We start from the raw sequence: 24,343 nt of genomic DNA on the forward strand, positions 1-24,343 counted from the left end.
AAGAACTCATTGCATTGCTGAGCAATCTTGATTTTTACTGAGAGCTTTCAAGGGATTGGTGGGGGGAGAGGGGGAAGGTCTACCTTATAACATGAATGAAGATGGCAGAGTGCTACTATAGAGGTCGACAGTCTTGACTAAAGTTCAAGGGAGACAGTGAGTGGCTGACAGTAGATGGAATCAAGGTTCCCTTGGTTGCAAATGGCAGAGAACACAGCTCAAACTGGGCTGTCTGCAAGAGCAAGTCTATTGGTTCACAGTACTGGAAAGAATCCAAGCTCAACCTTGGCTGGATAGAGGAACTTATGCTTAAGACATCGTGTGTGGTGGATATCTGACTGGGAAAAAATGCACCACTAGACAATAGCATCTCTCTCCCTTTCTCAAATCCACTGTCCTCTGTTGGCCCCTTTCTCCTTACCCATGGAAAACAGGAAAAATAATGGCGGGTCCTATAATTTCTGGCAGAGGGACTGAGAAAGTCTTCTAGGAAGAGGTGAGTACATAGCCTTGTGAATATGTAAGGGACTCTTTCTTGGAAGGAAAAGTAGGGCGTGGATTTCAGTCAGATGGTTAAAGGGTGTGAACATTGCAAGTAGGCCACTGTGAAGGGAACTGGGCAAGCAAAGCAAAGAACTGAGATTTATAAAACGAGGACTTCACCGTGGTGGAACAGGCCTGTAATCCAAGGTACTTGGGATACAGAGATAGAAGGATTGTGGCCCAAGGCTGAGGGTGTGTACGTGTGTGTGTGTGTGTGTGTGTGTGTGTGTGTGTGTGTGTGTGTGTGTGTGTGTGTGTGTGTAGCAGAAACCTTATCTGAAAAACAAAACAAACCAAAACCTCTTGGGAACAAGAGGTGTTTTATTTTCCTTTTTTCTTTTTGCTGTTTTCTTTCCTTTTCTTTTGTCCCTTTCATTTGTTTGTTCATTTGTTGTCCTGTCTGTTGTTGAGAGAATCATGGGAGGCACAGAAATGGAGGGACAAAGGGTGAACAAATGCAGCGGTGGGACTCACCGGACACTATGCTGAAAATGTACTATGCAACTTGTAGGTAGGACCGGGAGGGGAAAAACTGGAGAGAGCGAGGGAAGGGGTGACATTGTCCAAAAAGAAGCATACTCATTTCCTGACTTATGTCACTGTAACCCCTCTGGACATCACCCTTATAACAACAATTTTAAAAATCCCATCACTGTAAGGAAGGAATTTTTAAATTAGAAAAGCGAATTTAAATCAAAGTTGGAGAGGGAAACCATTAGCAAAGCGGTGAGCCTCAGAATTACTGTAAGGGAGAAGGGACAGAAGCCACGGCGGGTCACAGCGTCCGCCCAGCCCAGAGGTGCCGAGGTGCTGGGTCAGGGCTCCTGGCTGCCTGCCGGCCCTCCTGCCACACCCATGAGCCACTGTGATCCTCACTCTCGCAAGCTAGAGGCCCAGCTCTGCACCATCCAGGGGAAGGATGCCAACTCTTTTTTTGGGATCCCTTCTTGGCTTCTCAGGGACAAGGAGGTGGCACAGTCATAACTGAATTTGTCAACCGTCACCAGCAAGAATCAACATGCAGATGACTACCAAACGGGTACACTGCATCAGGGAAGTGGTTGCTGGCCAGGATTCCTCCCTCAGGGATGGAAGAGTTGTTCATCTGGCTAAAGGCAAAGGAAGCAGCAGCAAGATCTCTTTCAACTATTTTTCCCCCAGTCTTGAGGAGGCTTGAACTCAAAGCCCATGCACTGTCTCTGAACTTCTTTTACTCAAGGTGAAGGCTCTTCCACTTGAACTACTTCTGGCTTTTTCTGAGCTAGCTTTGAACCACGATCCTCAGATGTCAGCCTCCTGAGTAGCTAGGATGACGGGCGTGAGACACTGGCATCTGGCCTTCTTTCAACTTTTGTGTGTGTGTGTGTGTGTGTGTGTGTGTGTGTGTGTGTGTGTGTGTGTATGTGCACGCATGTGCAATATTTAATATTTAATTCACATGAGTACATGTGAATTAAATGGTATCTAATTCTTTTAACTTAAAAACTGACACCGAGCATATAAAAATTGAAAAACAAAACAAAAACAAATGGTGTATAATAGAAAAACAATAGAACTCCCTCCTCAATTTTCCTCCATGGCAAAAGTTGCTGTCAGCATCTGCTTTCTTCCAGAAATATGTTACATAATTACAAACATATTATATAGACAGGCTCCTATTTTTCCTGTACAAAAGAAGCCATCTTGCACACACTTTCCTATTTTTTTTCCACACCAATCTCCCATTCACAGCTGCACAGCTTGAAGGAACAAGTATGATTTATCTTGCTTCTTCTTTAGTATGTTCTTTTAGGTTGTTTTTAGATTTTTAATCATGCAAACCCTGCTGCAACCAACAGATCATTCATTGCAGGTGTTTCTCACATACTCAAGTTTATTTGAGGGCAAATACCTAGCAATAGATTAGTTGGATTATACAGTTTGTTCATTTAAAAGTCTGGTTAGATATTGCCAAGTTACTACAGTGGTAGTAACTATGCAACCACCAATAGAGCAGGACAGGGCCTGTTTCACAACATTGTCTTTTGTGCTGTTCTTAAGCAATTACTCTAAACTTGGACTCTGATTTGGGAGGTGCCATTACCCCAAGGTTCAAGCTTTATGGGAGTCGGGAAAGAGTACTAGTTTAAAATTCAAAAGTTCTGATGTTTGGGCTCTGGTTTTACAATTCCCTAAGACACAAAACAAGCAAGTTTTCCCATGGGGGACTTGTTTCCTCCTCGGAGGAGAAGACATTGGAGCTAGAGAAATGTTTACTCTGTGATTCCAGATTTGTGATTTGCAGTTACCACAGGTATAAATCAGAAAGCTCTGCTCCAGCCATCATGAGCTGAGCTCTGTTTTAAGTGCTCTCACAGACACCCAAGACAGTGAGATCGTCTACCTTAGTTTTATGTTTAAAAGGCACTTTAATAAGCACTTTAATATACATGTCTATGGCAGTCAAAAACGTGAAAAGCCCTCCCTAGCCCTGATAGAGCATCTACCTTTTTAAGGAAGAAAAGAGACAAACTTGACCATCTGTGAACCACACATGCTTGGCATATTGCCCTGTCATAGGGAATGACCAGTTCAGAGCAGGGAGATGTGACACTAGACCCTCCTGCCATCCAAGGGGCCAACTGCCTAAAAGGGGAAAGGTAAGTAGAATCTACCCGATAGTGGCGGGAGAAAGGAAGCCAGGGGAGCACTGGACAGGAGAAGGTAGAGCACAGAGAAGTCAAAATGGAATGAACGTCACAGAACAGAGTGCTGGAGAGTGGGAAGCATCTTATAGCAGATGACTTGCACCCTCCCGATCTCTGAGAAACAGCACTGGATTCTAAATCCCAGTTGCCAAGTTCCCTTGCTGGCATTTCCTGTCTCAGGCGATGGCCACTCATTTCTTTCACTGTGGTCCCACCTTCAAGCCAGCTTTGACTCTTCTTCCCAAGCTGGGCCTCGTCCATCACCATGTCCTATGGACTCCAACTCCATCATACACACAAACCAAGCTCCCCTCTCTCTATCTCCAGAGCTCAGTTCCAACATCAGTTCTCAAACAGATCTCTGGAATATCTATTTCCACCCAGGGTCTTCTGGGATTTTGTGTCTTTGTAGCACACAACACACTGGTCCTGTGAAGCGGGCCACCTCTCCAGTGACCTTGCATGGCGCTGGAGTGAAAGCAGTGTTTGTAATGACCATGCCCTGTCCCCGGCCCCACTGGGACCTCACGCTCTACCTTTCCTTCTCCTCTTGGCCACCCATCTGCTCTCCACCTTTGCCAGCTCCAGTCTTAGAATCGTTTAAGTGCTGTCCCTCCACCTAGAAAACTCCTTTCACATTGTAGCTTGCTCTCTTTTCCCTGTATATACTCCCCCACCCCCTCACTTCAGTTTTCCCTTTATTTTCTGATCTTCAGATATGTATCATTTATTTCCATTTTCCACCAGCTGCCCAAAGACAGGGATATTGGTCTGAACAAGGCTCAAACCACATTTGTTGGATGAATACATAAATAAATGGGAGGGCGTTTTGACAAGAGCCTTTGAAACAAAGCAGCGGGGCAGTCACTACTAAAATGGAATGCCCTCTTTTGGCTTTCAGTTGGATGCCAACTGGTCCATTACAGATTAAGAAAGAGGGAAAGACATCCTAGTTACGCGTACAGTGTGGCTTCCTGCTGTCACTTCCCAGTTGTGTCAACCACACCTGGGCCTTGCTGTCCTCAGCCAGCTGAGAACCGCGTCCAACCCCCTGGGGAGAGGAACTAAGATAATATCATAATTGCGGCTTGTCTGCCCTTTTAGAAGTACTCAACAGACCTTAGCTAATTAATGTCCCGTAACACAGACGTCCCCGGTGTCAGAAGTCTCAGAGTCAGATAAAGGCAACTGGGTGGGGGTGGGGGGAGATGGCAGTCACCCCTTGGAGTCTTTGGTGGTGATGCCTCTCTCCCACCCACCTCCAGATCGGAACCAGCTCAGCTTCCTCAGCAAGTCGCTTTCTATCTCCTGCATTTGCCTCCTGGACAGCTTTGCCAATTGAAAGGGATGAGCAATTGAGTCTTAGAGGAAAGGGAAAAGGAAGGAAAGAAGGAAGGAAGGAAGGAAGGAAGGAAGGAAGGGAGGAAGGAAGGAAGGGAGGGAGGGAGGGAGGGAGGAAGGGAGGGAGGGAGGGAGGGAGGGAGGAAGGAAGGAAAAAGATAAAGAAAAAGAAGACAGAGAGAAAGAAGGAAAAACAGAAAAGGAAGAAAACAAGACGAAAAAGAAAATAAGAGAAAGAAGGGAAGGAAAGAAGGGAGGGGGGGGTAGAAGGGAGGGAGGGAGGGAGGGAGGGAGGGGAGAGCTAGGAGCTGGCTCAGGATAACCTTTCCAGGAGAGGGCCCTCACCAAGAACTGGATGGGTGAGGTGGTGGCAGGGCAGGGGCGCAGACTCCGTGAGCCCCGGCAGGTAGAGGAGGTGGGGCCCCGCCTGGCCCATTCACCTGGAGAAGCTGGAGCCAGGACCTGCCCAGGCTGCGGGGCGGCGCTGATTGGCCCCCGCGCGCATGAGGCGACGTGGGGCGGTGGGCCGGCCCGCAGCGGCGGGAGGGGCCGGGCGGCACCGCGGGCGTGCTGTAGGGCGGCCCTGCCCAGGCCCCTTCTCCCCGGTGAGATTAGGCAAACGGGTCTGGCAGCTGCCAAGGGCGTGAGAAATCCCCAGAGGAGGTGGAGAGGAGGGTAGAGAAAGCGGGTTTACTGGGTGATGGAAGGTGAGGGTGTGTCTGTGGACTACCTACTAGTGCACCCTGCGTGCGCAGCAGCTCCGTGCAATCCTCCCCGGCCCCCCCCCCCGTTCCCACTTTACAGATGAGGAGACTGAGGCCTTGGGCGTGACGTGCTGTCCACTGCTGCAGTCAGGAAGCGGCTGCAGGAGGGCCTCATCCCTTCATCTTGGTGGGGAATGAGCTTCCTGCCCTCTACTTGTTTATGTTAATTAAGGGGATGTAGGTTGTGATTGGTAGCTAGCCTAGGGATCTCAAGTTCCCTACCAGCCTGGAGTACAGATGAGCCGCTATCTCAAAAATAAGTGCGCACTCCAGCGTGGTGGCTCACACCTTTCATCGTGGTTCAAAGCCAACACAGGCAGGAAAATCTGTGAGACTCTCATCTTTGATTAACCACCAAAAAACCCAGAAGTGGAGCTGTGGCTCAAGTGGTAGGGTGCTAGCTTTGAGAGCAAAAAAAAAAAAAAAAGCTCGGGGACACTACCCAGTCCCTGAGTTCAAGCCTCAAGACCAGCAGAACACACACACACACACACACACACACACACAGATTTAAAAAAAATAAACCAAAAGGAACTCACATTGCCATGATTAAACACCTTCTTAATTATCCCAGATCTCCTTGAGGACTTTAAGCCAATTTTCTTCATTGTAGGTCCACAAGGAGCCCACAGGGACTCAACCTCTCCTTCTAGAAGCCTCTCCAGGTCCCTGCCCCCTTGACCTTCCGGGACAGTGACCCCAACCACATTGACTTGTGAATGGCCAAAACCTTGTGTGTGTCTCGGCATTTACTGTATTGGAATTAAAACAGAAGATTTAAGACTATGCTTTAAAAAACAACAATAAGCCCATTATATATTCACAGAAACCATTTTATGTGAAGTAACTATACTTCCCAGAGAGAAACACAGAAAAATGGCTTTGCTTTACATTTTTGCAAATGAAAGCCAGCCAGATTCTTTATCTGTGTTCATTCTGCTGAGATTGATTAATCTAGATAAGGCATACAGATAGTCTCGGTACCAAATGGTAAAAGAGATAGGTAACTCCCTAATCTAAACAAAATGGAGGTAGTAAAAATATTTTTTCTTATTGTGTGCTAGTGATTCACACCTGTAATCCTAGCTATATAGGAGGCTAGAATCTGAGGATCAAGGTTTGAAGCTTGCTGGGGCAGCAAAGTCCATTAGACACTTATCTCCAATTAACTACCAAAAAGCCAGAAGAGGCGGTACAGCTCAAGTGGTAGAGTGCAGGCTTTGAGCATAAAAACCAAGAGAGAGCATGAGTTCAAGCACTAGTACTAGCACAAAACCAACAAAAAGTCTTTTATGCTTATGCCAATTTATATCCTAACAGTAATAATGTAAAAAAAAGTGAATATGCATAATCTCATCTACCCAAGGTCAGTCATTGCCAGTGCTTGTGTGCATATAAAACAGGTTATAGACTGGGCCTGTGATGGACACAATGTTCCATCGTTCACTCAGTGGCATAAGGGAACTTGTGGATGGGGTGGAGGTTCAGAATCTTGATGTGGGGAAGATGTAGAAGACATTTTCCCAGCTGTGGGCAGAGGGCAGGGTGAGGAAAGAAGCTCGGGAAGCTGGAGTGCCCCCCCCCCTCCGAGCAAGTTTGGGGATTCCCAAAAGGAATTCTTTTCTTTGGGCTCGGAAGAAGCTTTGTCATCACAGGTCTCAGAGCCGTTGAGAACTAGGCTAGACTGCTGACCTCTAGGACTCTCAGGTAATACATTTGACTCTTTATGTTGTGAGTGTTTGTCTGTTTGAAACCACCAGGTTTGTGGTGATTTGGGACAGCATCGTAAGGAGATAGTACACCGCCCTGAGGTCACCTTCATATACATCAGGAGGTGGACAGGTCAGGAGATCACCCACCCCATGCTGACACTCCCTTGCCTTCTAGATTCCTTTGGCAATACTCAAGACTCAAGAATTCAAGATGCAAGCCCACTCTCCCAGTCTGTGTGGCCTCATTCTCCGGGCTGATCGCATGAGGACAAACCATGTTGCTAGTGTGTACAACCCTAGTCGTTTTTTTTCTGTCGGTTGCGGGGCTTGAACTCTGAGCCTGGGCTCTTCAGTTCAATGGGGGCACTCTACCACTTGAGCCACAGCGCCACTTCCGGTTTTCTGGTGGTTAATTGGAGATAAGAGTCTCCCGGACTTTCCTTGCTCAGGCTGGCTTTGAACCTTGATCCTCAGATCTCAGCCTCCTGAGTAGCTAGGATTATAGGTGTGAGCCTCTGGCACCCAGCTACAAGCTACTCTTGAGGGTACCTGCTTATGGAATCTGAATGGGTGTGAGCAGGACTTGGGTTGTAAGAGCTGCATGCACATCAGACTCCACATGGTGTGGGGCATTGAGGGAAGAAGAGAGCGACAAGGCAAAGCGGAGTACTGGGATTCAGAACCAGTGTGTCTCACGTGCTTTGGCTCCCCAGTTTAGAACTCTGCAGAACCCAAGAATCTCATGTTTTATGGCCATCCCTAAAAGCATTTGAAAAGTATATTTGTTCAGGGAAGAGAGAACATATTTTATAACAGGTTGTAAATGTTTCAACATAGAGGACTTACAACTCTGTTTGTATTGAGATCAGCCTGGCATGGACTTGACACTATTTTTTCCCTTCACGCATGCGTACGAACACATTATTATCTTTACATTTCGGTCTGACTACATCATCACTTACAACTATTTGCTCAAGCAAAGCCATGAGCTGTGAGGGAAGGAAGTCAGGACAACCGCCTTCTAGAACAGGCCTCTCTGGTGTATTGACATTGGGAGTTAAAGGCATTTCAAAAGCAGTAGCTGATTATCTTCCACATGCAATTCCCATGTGAGAGATGCTCTCATGTCAGCAGGAAAAACGGCGTTCTCATCACCCAGGATAGGATACAAGGGGGCCGAGGGAAATCTGTACATACCAACCTTGTTTAACTGAACTTTGTTCCCTGCTTACTTCTCCACCCAACTAACTACGCCAGCCCAATCCCCTTAGCCTTGTCACATTTTTCTACTTGTCACAATTAACTATGGTTGCACAATTCATTCTAGGTGCATGTTTGTCATTTCCCCTGAAGATTCTCATGCCACACAAAACATGCTTTAACTAAATCCGTCAATCTCTCTAGTATCATCTTATTTCTCAGGCGCAACCAGAAAACTCCAAGAAAGTAGCAGTCATTTTTTTTTTTCTTTCTGCCATGAGACATTTAGATGATTTCAAACCAATTCTCTGTAGCACTTTCAGGTTATTTTAGTTAATAATCTCTGTATTGGACATTTAGATAAGTCTATCTTTTTTCTTACATTATTTTTTTATCTTTTCAGTTCACACCAAACAACTGGCAACAAGCTAAAAGCAACCGAAGAACAAATAGCAACACAGGACAATCCTGTTTCTTCAAGCCTGAAAAATTCTAAAATGTGCTAAGATGCTCAAAGTCTGTTTTCAGAGAATTTTGATGATATAGTACAAGTGATCGGTACGTGCTAGAATAAACAAGACCTAGAACTTAGTGACTTTCACAAATCCTTGTCTTAGCCTGGTAGCTTTGTTTTTCCAAATGATTTGCTTTGGCTGGAACCCTTGAGCCAGGGTAAACAGGAACCACTGATAACACTGCAAACTCTCTTCCTTAAGGTCTGTTGCTGTTGATCAAACCAACTTGTGTAGTGAACCCGGATACCAGGAATTGGGAGAAGGAAACTGAACCTTATAGAGTTGCTCTTTACACTACTTTCTTCTTTCATCCTTTCAACGGTGTTGATGCCCTAAACATGTGCATAGTGGAGGGAGGAAGGGACTGGCCCAAGGCCACATGGTTAGTAATGGATTAGAATGCCAGCCAAGGGCTGTCTGGCTCCCAAATCCGTGTCCTAACAAGTATGCTATGTGCTCAAACACAAAGCCTGACACTTAATTAGAAGGACCTCAGTGAATGGTTTCTAAGGGATATAGGCCTTCAGAGTTCCACAGTCACACACAGCATGGTGGCAGCAAGCTTGGGAATAGAAAGAGGAATTCTGACTTTAACCCATGGAGCTGAGGTCATGAAGAACATTGAACACTGAACCAAAGAACAAAGGGATACAACTGCATCCAAATCCAGCCACTCAAAAATAGTTTGTTGAAGGTAATGACTTTAGGTCACTACATGTTGAAACAAAGCCATAGGAACCACTGGATTCCGGATTCTAATGGGGGAAACCCTGGTGACAAACTGATCGGCTTGACACCAAAGCAATAGAGAACAGAATAAAACATTGATAGGACTACAGCATGTCTGTTGCAGGGCTGTGCTGCAGACTCTCTTCAGATGAGCAGCCATGTGGTTTTTTGGTTTCATACAACCTATCTGCTGGAGCTGCTCTGCTGCTATGTAAGTCTTGGTGGCCTTTGCTTGATTGTAGCAGTGTGACTGATAACGCTTGTTTTAGATAAAATGCAGTGACATATTGCCACCCATAACCCACTAACTTGACAACACTAGCCGTTCAGCGTAGGTTAAGAAATCGTGCTTTCGTATTCTGATAGGTCGTGCTTAGATCCAGGACCGTTGTTTCTGAGCTATACATCTTGGACCCTCTCTCTCCTTTCAGCTTTGCTTGTCCCATCTGTAAATGAGGAAAGTAAAGCATTTGTAAAATGGCATGGCACTTAAGTATGCTAGTAAAAGTAGCGCTACAACTTTTCAACAAGCTAGGGAAAAAAATTAAGATTCACACCCCTCAAATCATCAAGGCAGATAATATTCTTCGCACACGTTCTGTTGACTGATGAATGCGTGCTTTGGATATTCATTGTAAACCTAAATATCCTTGTTTATATAGCCAGGTTGACATCCTGTTGTATCTCTTTTGAATTCATTTCACATAAGAAAATGGGATTATGCGTAATCTATTTTCAAATGCCCTTCCAAATGGGACCAAATTAAACAGGTTAAGTCTTTATGTTCTGTGCTGAGTTTTCATCCTGTGCTAGGTTATCTTACTTTAAGGAAGCTGTGGAGTTTTGTGCAAACTTCACTACAGAATCATGGCACATAGAAAACTTTACTCTGTTGACTCTTTTAGGATTGATCAAACTGTTAGTGACGGAGCTTTCTGCCCTGGCTCTTACTTTGATGCTGCTAATCCCAATGAGGCAGAAATTTCAAGAGTCCAATGACTGAGATTATTCAGAGGCCTTTCCTCCATTGTAGATCCACTATTTAGGTTTGGTGGGACCACTGGACCAAGAGATGTGGGCCTTTGTTTTTAACCATTACCTATGGACACATTGGTTGTTCCCTATCTTTGGATAGTGTAAACAACATCCCACTGAATGTCCTTACACATACTCTGGTTGTACAACTACAATGAAGCATAAATCTCTGAAAGGAATTGTGTTGTTCAATTTTGAGAACTACTAACAGATTCTTCTTAAAATGGACTGTCCTACTTTGTATTTTCCCCGACTGTGTGTCTTCTGATCGCCACTCATCCTGCTCTGAAGTCCTACAGATCTTTTTTTAATCTATGGTAGCTCATTCATTAACTAAGAGAGCCATGCTCAAAGCACTGTTGTTTGGCCTCTAGGCTCTCAGATCATCCTTCTTCCCCAGTGACCCCTCCCCTGCTTTGCTGTTTGTAGAAGCAAAGGAAGGGATAGAATCAAACTCATTTCCCAGGCTTCTTTACCTACTGGTTTCTAGTTAGTCTTGGCCATTGGGAGCAGAAGCAGAGGAGGCCAAGACATAGCTTCTCCCTGTTTCTGGGGTCATTTCCATTTCCCTCAGGTGGTTTCTTCCTACAGAGCCTCCTTTGCTGCAACAGCTCTGCCTTGGTTCACAGGCTCAAGAGAGTGTCCTAGACCCTATGTTCTGGTCAATAACATCTCTTCCCAGCCCTTGGCCTGCTCACAGTGAAGCTGGGTAATGGGTCACTTCACTGGGCCCTGTTTGCTCTTTTAGTTTTGTCACATCTTTGTCTCCTTACTTTAATGATTTCTGTTGAATTATCTGATTCAGCTTTGCTTGTTCCCTCTACCTTCAAGGGCTCACCCAGGCTGATCCGTGGGGAGAAATGAACATACTGTGGATGGGAACAGAAACTGTTGCAACATCTTTTGGCAGTCAGTTGGTGATATGTGTCAAGAGCTTTACACATGAGTGTACGCTTATCTTTTGGAGATACATGTTGCAATATTTATGAATGAAACAAGCTGATGTCTGGGATTTGTTTCAAAACCACCTAGTGGGTGGGAATAAGTGAGATATGAATATCTAGGAGAGTAACAGATGCCTAAACACTCACGACACTCAACTCCTTATGTATGAGTGTTTACACTTTGCAAAAATAAGAAGCATTTTCCAAAAGCAAAATCTTGGACATTTTATTTTTTTATTTTATTTTATTTTTTGGGGGGAGGGTCTGGTTGTGGGGCCTGAACTCTGGGCCTGGGTGCTGTCCCTCAGCTCTTCAGCTCAAGGCTAGCGCTCTACCACTTGGGCCACAGCACCATTTCTGGCTTTTTTCTTATGTGGTGCTGAGGAATCGAACCCAGGGCCTCGAACATGCAAGGCAAGTGCTCTACCACTGAGCCACCTTCCCAGCCCATCTTGGACATTTTAATCTACCTCACAGTATCCTTAAGAAAAAGTATTCATAGAAATTTTAAAAAAGAGATTTGTCTTTGAAGATGTTTCTTAAACAGCTTTGTTTATTATTGCTAATTTATTAGCAATAATCTAATTTTCTAATGGTAAGGCAATCTTCTTTTTAAAATTAGCATCAGGCAGTTGTACAATGGGTTTCTTTAAGAATGTTCACTTATGTATGCAGTGCATCTTGATCATGATCTCTCTCCCACCATTCCCCCTTCTCCACTTCCCAAAGCATTCTCAGGAGTCCCTTGTTCCTCTTTCCCTCATGAACATAAAGTATTTTGATGACAGCTGCCCCTCCTCCTTCTCTCCATTTGCCTGCTTCTTTCCTGCTAGCAGGAAATCAGACTGGCTCCAATAGTAGGACACCCATCATAATTTGGCTTTCAGGGGATGGAGTTATGCTACTTTTTCCTTTGAACCGTTTGTGCCACCTGGGTAGCTGGTTGTTCTGTAGTTATGCATGTGTGTTACTTTGGAAATCCAGGGAAAAGGTAATGTATTCTTTCTTGCCCTTTTCCTTTTTTGAAGACCTTTAAAAAAATGACCTACAACAGATGAGTGGATCCAAAACAATGTAGTAACTGTACACTATGGAGTTGTATACAGCCATTAGAAAGAATAATATTATGTCATTTGCAGGGAAATGGATGGACCTAGGAGAAATCATGGTAAATGACGAAAGCCAGGCTCAGAGAGGCAAATGGCACATGCTTTCTCTCATAGGTGGAAGCTAGATCTAAAATACACCAGGACATGATAAATTATACAAGATTCTAGGCATTCACACACAGTGAGACCACAGGAGAATACTCAGGAGAGGAACAGAAAGGCACAAAGCCTATGTACATCTGATCATACAAAATAATACTTATTAAAATAAACTCCAGGAAGTGGAAACGAGGGTTTTTTGCTGTTTTTTTTTCTTTTCTTTTTGTCCTGTTTGTTTATATGTCTTAGGGAGTATAAGGAAAGGCACAGAAATGGAAGACAAAAGGTGAACAAATGCAGTAATGATACTCACTGGACACTATGTTGAAAATGAACTATACAACTTATGGGTGGGGATGGGATGGAAAAATTGGGAGAAGTGAGGGAAGGGATGACACTGTCCAGAAAGAAATGTACTCTTTACCTGACTTATGTAAATGTAACCCCTTTATACACCACCCTCTGGAGTTTCACAGAGCAAATTTAAAATGACAAAGCATTAAAGTAGCTCAATATCTGAGGAAAGAGTATTTGGATTTAAATATAGATCACCAGGAATTGTCCAGTATGAAGACTAGAGGATGAGAAAGACTGAAGGAAAATGAACAGAGTCTATGAAGCGTAAACTTGCTTGTGTAATGGGTGAGAAACAAAAAAGACAACATATTTGAAGTAGTGATAAAGAAAATTCCAAATATGCTGAAAGCAATTATCTACCTCACTAAGACTTTTAATACACCTAAATAGTATAAGTACAAACAGGTCTACATGTAGGTATAACAGGTTGAAATATAAAGATAAAAGCAAAATCGTGTGGACTAGACAGATCAGGAGGAAACAATGAAAGGAATGACATTGATCATACTCATAAATAAGCATGTTGAGTTGAAACCCCTCTGTACAACAATTCAAAGATAATTAAAAAGTAACATCATGGAATCAGCAAGAAAAAGTGGCCTATTACAATCAGGGAAAGCTCAATATGAATAAAATTTCTCATCAAAATAAGTGAAGATCAGAAAGCAAGTGGGAAGGTATATTCAAGGTGATTAAAGCAGAAAGTCTGTTCGTGGTTACACACACATTCTATTCACTGCTAACCTATGCTGCAACAAGAAGGTGAAAAGCAGAGATGTCTGCATACCAAGTTCAAGTTCGCAGAGCAGTACAGAGGTTGCCTAGGATACACAAAGCTCAGGTCCATCCTCAAGCATCATACTAAATGGATGACACCATATTGTCCCTGAAATTCACAGGCACCACTAATAATACAAGAAATGGCAACAAGATGAGGTAATGATAATGAACAATAACAACAACTAACCATGATCCACTCTGAGCTGTCCACCCATATCTTACATTTCATATCCATCCAGATGGCTTGGATATGGAATCCTCTCTCTTTCTCTTCCTAATAGAACATATATGGTGCAGGTGGCCTAAAGAACTAGGAATTTCCTGTCAGGTCCCCCATAGTCTTGCTCTTACTGAGTGATGATGCTGTCTTCACTTACAATCTTCTGAAAATACCTTTGGCTGTCACAACTTGAAAGATGGCTCCAGACACCTCAGGTGTAGCAGCCAGGGACTCTGCTAAGCACCCTAAATGCACAGAATAAGAATAGTCCCCAACACCAACAATTAACAACCAGCAAGGACATGTTGAACAATCTCATCCTCAACCCTGAGGTTTTTTGAGTAGCGTCAAGAGACATGTGGATGCTGCATATTGAGACTTATTCCCTGAATCCTGATACTACTGACTATCAACGCTTTAAAGCAGCCAGAATGGGGGACACACCACCCACAGAAGGGCCCTCAGAATATCTGGGACCTCTCAGACCTGGTTGTGCAAATTAGGCTGAGGAACAGGGCTTAAAGTCAGAGGACCCCAGGACTGCAGACTAACATGCTAGCTCTTTTACTATTACAGCTGAGGAGGTCCCTCCTCCATGGTGCTGACTGGGCTGTTCTTTGTGGTTTGCAGACTTACCCTAATGTCTTAGCACAGCTATTGCCTCTTCAGAAAGCCCTTTTCTGACCTTCTGATGACAGCTCCTAAATCCTTCAATGGTGCCCAATGCTTCTCTGTAATAGTACCACAGCAGTGTCTGCATTCCAAGTGCAAGTTCAAGGCCACATTTCAGGTTCTTTGGTTTCTTAGTTCGTAGCTTTTCAACACATCTTCCTAAGATTAAAACCTTGTTTCCACATCAGACTGATGGAAGACAAGCCAGGAAGAGAAGTCCATATAATCAGACACACATAAGCTAAGAAGGATGATGACTTGGCCATTGACCTGGATGAAAGACTGAACACTTAGGAGAGGATGATGGTCACTAGTCAAAAGAGCTAATAGTGGTTAAAGTTCTGTTTTTTTTTTAAATTAAAATTTTTATTATTATAAAGATAGTGTACAGAAGGGTTATCTTTTCCTAAGTAAGGTAATGAGCACATTTCTTTTTGGACAATTCTTTTCTGACAATGTCATCCCTTGTAGTAGCTAGCATTCATTATGTGAATTATACAAAGGGGATCAATTGTGTTATTTCCATACATGCATATAACCTACTTGTTTTATTTTTGCTGAAAGGGTACTCTTTTTTATGCCCCATTCCCCTTTTCAAAACAACTTTTAGTCAGTTTTACTATTTTATATGTATGTTTATATGTATGTTTAAAGCATGGCAATCATATTCCAAGTATATTTCTTTTTTTGGGGGGGGGTTCGGTTGTGGGGCCTGAACTCTGGGCCTGGGCGCTGTCCCTCAGCTCTTCAGCTCAAGGCTAGCGCTCTACCACTTGAGCCACAGGGCCACTTCCGGCTCTTTTCTTTTTGCTTATGTGGTGCTGAGGAATCGAACCCAGAGCCACAGGCATGCAAGGCAAGCACTCTACCACTGAGCCACCTTCCCAGCCCTCCCAACTATATTTCAAGCCGAGAATTCTGTACTTCATATGCCTTGCCTCATTTAATTTATAAGGAAGAGTTTTTTGAGTGCCGTTTTACAGATAAGAAAATGGACACTTCTCAAGGATTAACACTTTAATTTTATTCATACTGCTAGAACAGGAATTGAGGTCTAGCACTATCTACATTGAAATAATGTCCTTGTGTTGAATTTTCTTTAAAAATGTATCAAGATTCTGGTATTGGATTCCAACGCCGAATGCCCCTGATCTTGTCTGATCTCAAAAGCTAAGCAGGGTCAGGCCTGGTAGGTGCTTGAATGGGACATCCAGACATTGACTAAACAAATCTGCTTTCAGAGAGCCTATGTCCTAGTAGGAGACAGGTAATAAGCATGCAGTAGTATGGATAAATATAGTGCGTGTCGCATGATAATAAGTGGGATATGGAATAAAATAGGATTGGGTGAGTCTCAGGGAGAGTGTGGCTCACATTGTGGAGGCTAGGTTAGAATGAAGAAAGCTGGGTCACATAGCTTCAGAAGGAAGCACAAGAATTTCTTTTGGAGTTGACTGAATAAGGTGACCATTAAAGAGTTTTAGCAGAAATATGAGATGCTCAAAATGGAATGGGATGTTCAAAACAGTTTCTCTGGCTGCTTTGTAAGAATAGACCACAAGAGTCAAGGTCAAAGAAGAGGACACCCATGAAGACTCTATTGCAATAATCTGGAAAGAGAGGCTGGCACATGGACCAGGGTGGCAAATGTCATGACGTACAGTTTAGAACACCACTAGAAAGGTAGAGAGTGCAGGATTTGTGAGTAAGTTGTATAAATAGGGTGAAAAGACAAATAGTTCTCTCAAAGGCCTTCTTACCTGAGTGATTAGAAGGGGGCCGTCATCATGAATTGAGTTGAGAAGAGACGGGAGGGATTGGGCGTGGGGGGAGGAGGAATTGAGGAGAAAAGATAGCATGGGAAATCAGAAGTGTGGTTTTCACACGCCAAGTTGAAGGCACTGAGTGAGCACGTGGAGGTCAGGAGTGGTCTAGCTGGCAATGTTAAGTGTGGATGACCAGAAGAGATGACCCAGGGAGCCATGCAGGAGTGAGCCTGATGCATTCTAGCTATAGAGTGAGGGAGAGGAAGCCAATGGAAGGCAGAGGAAGTATGTCTCAAGGTCTGCCTGCAAGATCCAGCTTTGTTTCCGGCTTCCTACTGTGTCAGGAAAACTGCTTCTGCTCAGGCCAGACAGGGTACGGCTCCCATGAGCCTTCAGGTAGCGGCGATCAGGGCCAGCCAGGCTCTGTGCTCCCAAGCAGCTCCTTGGCATGGACTCTCTTGAATCTTACGCAGGTTTCTTAGAAATCACCTCCTTATCTCCTTTCTCAGCTAATCTATTCACTCAGTTAAGGAGACTGCAACTGGGTCACATGCTCCTAGACCCATTTTGTAGAGGAACAAGGTGAGATAAAATAACTCATCCCGAGTTATACAATTAGAACCCAACTTCCAGGCATCTCTTGTTCTAAAGCCCATAATCTTTGTCCTCACATGATTTCTGTCCTCTTTCATCTACTCGCCCAATATGTATAGAAAGGGGTCATGTGTCAGCACCGTGGCAATGGAAGGGTAGGTTCATCCGTGCCGTGTAATACCCACAATCCCAAATACATTATGAACACTCACCCTGGATCATCTAGCTCAAACCCTCCAGCTCTAAAACCATCTCTTTTGTGGAATCTTCTCCCCACTCCACCATCTGGACCATTCCCTTAGATAAAGCCTAATAGATATTTTCTTACATATTGTCACATGACATATTTTTTAAGAAGCCATTTCAAGGTGAATGTTGCTCACGAGGCATTATGAAAACCCCAGGGCTGAACTTGTACTTGGAACTGTCAGCCCCCAACACCCCAACTTTGATATATATTGTGCTGGTTCTACCAGAAACAATTTAGGAGGCAGGGCGGGAAAAGAAGGCAGATGGGAAGGAGCCCAGGTGAGGAGTTCTGGATTCCAGCCATTCAAGTCTGCACTGGTGGGATTGTCAGCTACCACAGGGCGTGAGCGGGGCCTGAGGGAGGAGGTGTGCATCCATAAAGGGACAGAGAGGTCCCGCCTCTGAGTAGCTTCAGGAAATGTAGACATGATATCCTTCAGTGCCTCGTGCCTACCTAAAGCCTTCCCATCTCTTTCAATCAAGGGGAATCAAACATCAAAGGACACACACACACACACACACACACACACACACACACACACACACTTACAAGAGGGCTCCTGCATATCAAAAAGGTTCTCATGGAGAATAATAGATAGGCACAAATGAGACAGATGCCAATAGAAAACTTGTGCTATTATTCCTTATGCTGCACTGTGATCTTAAAGCATCCCCTCCCATCCCCCAGATGGGAAGATGATAGAAAGCTGAGCATAAACGGAAGTGTCCGCTTCTGGAACTTCCTCTCCATAAGAGCGTGGAAGGGACTGATGAATCCTGTTTACGGTCAGGTCTGGATCACTCATGTAGCCCCCCAGGCCATTCTCCTCTCTAGCTTCTCAGAGCACTTGCGAACCTCTAGATGAGGAATCACTCTGCACTCTCTGCCACGGTGACTTCACCATCTTGCCGTGTTCGTCAGTTAGAAAACGCCTTCCAGACAGGCTTGTTGAGGGGATTCAATGAGGGAAGGGGGGATGAGGTCATTGTCTCTCAGTACTGGGTCAGTAATGATACCTGGTCACATATGGCACTATACAAGACAAAAACACTCCTCCAGTTAGAGAATTCTCACCAGGAAAGTGTTCGCCTCCCTCCACAACCCACTCCTATACTGTGGATTTCAAACGGTCATGGTTGAACACCAACAGTGCCTAAGGGCAGTCATATGGGGCTTTAGATTTATCAGTCTTCCAGGAGACTAGGGTTTATCACCCCATTGTCTTGATGAGGTGACCTGGCTCAGAGGATCCATTCATTGGAGCAGAAACTGAAGTCAGGAGATACCTGAATGGAGTATTGTCTCCCTTCTTGGTGACAGTGAGCATGGCAGAGTGTTCATCAGCTTTCCATGCTGTGACACATGCATGCTTTCCAAGATTTAACAACGGGCCAGGTTTCTTGGGGCTCACAGTTTGAGAAGTGTGGGTTCACGGTCCCTCTGGGCCTGCTGTGGCCACAGTGGGCAACAGAGGAGAACTTCTTACCTCATAGCAGCCAGGAGACAAAGAGAAAAAGTAAGAGAGAGGTTTCTTTCCCCAGAATTTCTTTAAAAGAAAAAAAATTATTTTGCTTTTACTCCTTGCTTTTTCATGAGGGACTGACAAAATACTAAAATTAGGGAATTTGAAAAAAAAAGTTAACTATAATGCCAGGGCATTTCCCCTGATATACCCCTTGACCTGAAACATTTTTACGCATAAACATCCTCTGGCTCACTTTTTCTATTTAGGTCTAGGCCCACCTGTCAAAAACTCCTTCCATCCTACACCTGTGTCTCCTCCTTTCTTGGCTCTCTCTCACTGATGCATAGAATTACATTTATTATTATCATTTTCTCCATCAGTAAGGACAGACCATCCCTCTTGGATGCATTGCTGTGTGTCTAACACACAGACTGGGAGCAGTCTGAGCTCCATAAGCCATATGAATAAATGGGTAAATAATGGATAGATGCACAATCCATGGAAAGAACCTGGCACAGTGCCTGTCACATAACAAGTACAACACATAATATTTTCCACCAGGCAGACCACATCCCAGCTAACACAGAGGTCCTAGTTATCACATTCCATCAACACCATAGGGAAATGGGTGAACTGTGAAGAGAGAATCTAGAGTAGGTTCCATCAGGGAACTTCTTGGAAGTGGGACTCATTCTTAGACATTTCCTCCACTCTCATATGGGGCCCGTATGAGAGGCCATGAGTTCTTTTAGAACTCAAGAAGTAGAGAAAACAAACAATGGTTTAAACATATTTCTGAGAACACCCAGAGCTTTATTATCCTTGTTAATTTGGCAGGATTTTGCTGGAATCATCACTCTAGTTTGTTTTGCTGAAAGACTGCTCTTGACTATTCATAGGCTTACAGCTCTGTGGCCACGGAAGCATACATCGAGGTAAACGTGTCCAAGGACTTTGTATATAAGGGAAATTGTTGTACCAACCATAAAAACCAAAACTATAAAATTGTTTAAATATTTAACTGCACTCCTATAGCCCAAAAGTTTATATCCCACGGAGAAGGTGAAGAGCTTTACAACAGCCCGAGGAACAGGTGACTTTACATCTCTTAGTCAGGTTGTTCCCCGACCTCATTAGCAGGATGTGGCCTGGAACATGGAGAGGAAGAAAGAGCAAATGGAGCTCCAGCTCTCCCCACAGAATGCCAGGGCAATCCTCCTCTGGTTTGCCACTTCCGGGTCATCCACACACTCAGTGTCTTGGATGGTCATGGTCAGGGTCACCGCTGGGCTAGAGATGTCCTCTTTGACCTTGTCTGGCTCCCTAGGAAGGAGCTCTGCTTCCTCTTTCCTGGGCTTCATGTTATCAAGCAGAGGAGGGGATATGAGCTTGAGATTTGATTCTGGAAACTTCTTTCTGCATACTCTGGTCTTCAGGACATTCTTGGAGTTGTTCCCACAGATGGTTTTCTCTTTGCGCAGTGTCCGAACAATTTGTTTCCAATAGACTTTCTCTTTGTGGTGCCTCAGGCATTCAGTGGGGTTGCCGGCAAAGACACAAGAAGATTCCTGGTCTGTTCCAGTACATTCGACCTTCAGGGTGATGCCCTGCTCCTGCTCAGATACGGCCCATCTGCACGTGGCCTGGTCTTTGGTGACAAATTTGCCATTGGTCATAGAGTTGGATGCCCTGCTTCTCTGCTGAGACTGGGCCTTTCCCAGAGGGCCTGATGGATGCCTGTCGGATATCCTGTGCTCTGCGCTCTTTGCTCCATGTCTGCCTTTTTCAGAGAGCACATGAGCAGCCAGGAAGAGCACGGAGAGCAGCGTGAGGCCGTGGACCCTCATCGCTCAGCTAGACAGCGCCTGGGGGACAAAAGGCAGAGAGGTCAGGCAGACAGCACCAGGGTGCCAGGCTGATGGCTGGCATCTTTCTGACCTAAAACAAACTTATCTCTTTTAGGAGACTGGGAGTCTGACTGGCTCCTGGAATCGCAGGCTGAGCAGACTCTCCAGGCCCATTTGATCTGAGTCTTGAGGTCCAGGCTGAGCAGACTCTCCAGGCCCATTTGATCCGAGTCTTGAGGATCTCAAAAGCTGTCCTCTTTCATCTATTCCTTCGCCACACCCAGAGCCTTGTGAAATCCTCCAAGAATCCATTTACTCTTTCATTTGCTCACTTATGCAATCTGTATTCATTCATGCAGCAAGCATTAACCGAGCACCTACCCCATGCCACGTACTAGCCTAGCCCCGATGAATGAGAAAGCTGAAGGCTTAAACCGCTCAGAGGCCTTTAAATAGCATTGACCAAACCGTCTGTCCTGTCTCTGCCCTCAGTTTGAACTAGTCAGATTCCATCTCTGGAAATCAAAGTATTGCCTGAAGTAAACATGAACCCTTCTACCTTCAGTGTTGGATTTCTTACACACACACACACACACACACACACACGATCACAAAAAGAGAAAGGATATGGTAAGAGTCATGACATGTCATGATAAGCAATGTTGACTCACAGGGTTTGGCATGCTGAGCTGGGTATAGCTGAGGGCAGCGAGAACATTTCAAGAGGAAGAGCCCCAGGGAAGCAAGAAGTAGGAGGGGAAGGTGGAGGATGGGGGGTATCTGACTTGATGAAACAAAGCGAAACTGAGTGGAGAGGGATGCATTTCAACTAGATTAGTCCACAAGTGGCAAGGATCGTGTCTAATTGACTTCCGGTGCTCTGGGATGGCACAGTGTGGACATGTAGAAAACTTTTTAGAAAACAAATTGTTGAATCACTAGGATAACACTAAATTGAAGAGACTTCATTAGCACATTTAAGAGAGGTAAGAAGCCAGACACCGGTGGCTCACACCTCCTAGCTACTTAGGAGGCTGAGATGTGAGAGTCGTGGTTCAGAGCCAGCCCAGGCAGGAAAGTCCCCGTGACATACTTAACTCCAATGAACCACTCAAAAACTAGAAGTGGTGTTGTTTGCTCAAGAGCACTAGCCTTGAGCAAAAAGAGCCCAGGACAGCACCCAGGCCCTGAGTTCAAGCTCTAGGACTGGCAAGAGAGAGAGGGGAGGTATGAGGCAAGCTTTTTCTGCTTTACTTCTGCCATGAACTTAAGTGCTGTTCCTCCTGCCCACCCTTTCCCCCCAAACTCTGCCACCTAGCTATTCACATAGCTATTCATAGACCATATCACCCCCAGGAGACAGCTCTGGTAGATAAGTAAATTGTACAAGGTTCTTTAGTGAGCAGTGGCAAATGCTATGAACAACGGGCTGTGCCTTTCTTCCTATTTATAATCAACTCTCCTGATCAGGTCTTACTTCTCACCTTTATTCTCCCCTTTGGAAAAAAATGGCAAGGAATGGGAAAGCTATGAACTGTAGAAGTCTTAGTTTGACATAGGTCATTATAACAAAAAATTCATATAATTTGCACTCTGATTTATTAGATAGATATATAGATAGGCAGACAGGTAGATAGGTAGGTAGACAGATAGACAGATAGATAGGTTTTGTTTGAGTAAAGGGAAGGCCCAGCAAATTTCTGTCTAGGAGTTCACCCATCCTTAAAACTTGAAAATAGAAAAAGCAATCACAAGCTTTGTTTGGGCTACAGAAATTCAGGGTGGGGCAGGAGGCTAGATATGTCAGGTGAAATCCCATTTCTCATGACCCTGAGACTCAGCTTCCACCCAGATCTAGACCCAAGGAAGCCCAGGGCCTCATGTAGGGTGAGAATTGGGAGCTGGTAGTGAAGTGCCGGAGAGAGCCAGGCTCTTACCTTGCTGTGAGCGTGCAGCTGCAGAGCAATCCCAGATGATGGGAAGGAGAGTCCTGGCTTCCGGTCCTGTTAGTTGAGTGCAAGGCAGGCTTGGCTGTTTATATAGGAGCCCAAGAAGATTGGCTTCTGACAACACCCATACTTGTGGAGCCTTGTTCATGCTCCTCCCAGCCACGCCTTCGGGAGCCAGTTCCTCTAAGAAAAGTTTTGTGTGCACTCCAGCAGGCAGGGGCTTATATGTACACCATTAGACCTGCTTCTCTGGGGAGAGCCATCCCTTTGGTACCCGGAATCCAGCATAGAAACGTTGCTCAGCCTCACCAAGACCCCCTTAGGTGACTTGAGGTCCCCATCAGTGACATCCGTGGTGGGGGTAGAATAATAATGGAGAAGTTGGCCCGTGGAAACACTGAATGCCTTTCCCCTATTTACAGAGTCTGGGAGAGAGGATTCCCAAAGTCAAAGCGAAGGTTCTCCATATTCATGGTCTGCTCTCTTCCACCTTGCTATTTTCAAGAAATAATAAAAATGAGCAACTGTAAGTTGCTGAAGATGTGTGTGTGTGTGTGTGTGTGTGTGTGTGTGTGTGTGTGTGTGTGTGTATTCAGTCTCTATTCTCATTTAGCCACCTGACATGATTGTGTGGGTGGGTAATTCCATGGACCCTGTGGGAGTGGTTAAAAGTGAAATTCTTGGTATTGGCATTCCATCTGAAAATTATTCACCTGCAGCTCACAGACGGTCACCGTGCTGCAGGATAGGGCCCCACATCAAGGTGACCTAAGTAAAGATCCTGGCCACCGTTATCCATCCAGCTGTGTGACTCTGTCAAACTCTTGAAACTCGCAGCACCTCTATCTGTCACCCACTGTGTACAGAAGACAGCGACAGTGCCACACTTACGACACTGTGCTGGCCATTTTTTTTTTTAACTGCAACTGAGCAGTGCAGAACAGCTTGTGTTCATAGTGAACTTTCCAGCTATATTTGTAGAAGACATATATTATTACATAGCAGATGTTTTGTACAGTGAATGAGGCATAAGCAAGTGAGGCTGGTCCTGCATTGGACCATGGAGTTGCCCTACTGGTGGTAGAACAGTATTGAAATGTACCTGTGGGGTTTTAATTCACGAAGCTCACTGACCACTCACACAGAGGCAGATGCTATTGGAAAAAACAAAAAACAACAAAAAAACTATCTGCTACTTAACTCCTTAAAACACGAAGGGATTGTCTCAGTGGGCTGAGCTACAGCAGTGGAAGTGGGGTCGTTGGGTTTTGGCTGGTGGCCGAAGGTAGACCAATGGGGACTCCAAGGCCTTAGCCTTCATGTGTGGTTTCTAAGGGAGACACAACGCTGAGCAGAGTACTGTGTAGAATGAGCTGACTTGAAAACCTGAAGCAGACGTTGTTGCTTTGGACCTTGCCCAGACCTGGGATGCTTCAGGGAAGAGAAAATACTGTGTTGGAGTGTAAGGATTGGAAAGAAGAGATGTGGTCAGCAGTAAGTTGTTCATTGTCTGTAGGAGGTAGATAATTCTGGGAGGGAGTGTCTTTAAGATCCCCAAAGATTTCAAAGTATTATAAAGTACCAAACAATCCTATCTTGAAGTATATTATTAATAATAACACAAACACCCAGATTACATAGAGTGGGAAACACACAGAGTGGGAAATCACCGGCTCTTTATGTTTTCCTATTCCACTTGACTGTCTCTTCTCAAGTGTGGTTTCTTTTCTGGTCTAATTGCCTCCGTGGTTGGACCCATGGGTGT

General features: G+C 44.8%; 1 protein-coding gene and 1 long non-coding RNA gene across 2 annotated transcripts; one reads left to right on the forward strand and one right to left on the reverse strand.

The window, feature by feature from the left end:
* The first annotated feature begins 609 nt into the window (after positions 1 to 609).
* LOC122104059 lies at positions 610 to 8,817 on the forward strand. The gene is made up of 3 exons (XR_006146875.1): positions 610 to 690; positions 7,223 to 7,331; positions 8,651 to 8,817. It is a non-coding gene; the product is annotated as an uncharacterized LOC122104059 (long non-coding RNA).
* A 10,747-nt stretch (positions 8,818 to 19,564) lies between these two features.
* Positions 19,565 to 22,660, reverse strand: Fgfbp1 (fibroblast growth factor binding protein 1). Its single transcript, XM_042674757.1, has 2 exons — positions 22,567 to 22,660; positions 19,565 to 20,647 (listed from the first exon to the last, which is right to left on the reverse strand). Exon 2 carries the CDS (start codon positions 20,627 to 20,629, stop codon positions 19,916 to 19,918), a length of 714 nt encoding a protein of 237 aa, XP_042530691.1. The 5' UTR covers positions 20,630 to 20,647; positions 22,567 to 22,660; the 3' UTR covers positions 19,565 to 19,915.
* Between the last annotated feature and the right edge of the window lie 1,683 nt (positions 22,661 to 24,343).

This window comes from Dipodomys spectabilis, unplaced genomic scaffold (assembly GCF_019054845.1).
Source record: "Dipodomys spectabilis isolate Male_0828 unplaced genomic scaffold, ASM1905484v1 ptg000021l, whole genome shotgun sequence".
NCBI classification, from domain to species: Eukaryota; Metazoa; Chordata; class Mammalia; order Rodentia; family Heteromyidae; genus Dipodomys; species Dipodomys spectabilis.

Bases quoted from the DNA above. Each gene is read 5' to 3' on its own strand.
- Fgfbp1 (XM_042674757.1), bottom strand. From the start codon at position 20,629: ATGAGGGTCCACGGCCTCACGCTGCTCTCCGTGCTCTTCCTGGCTGCT.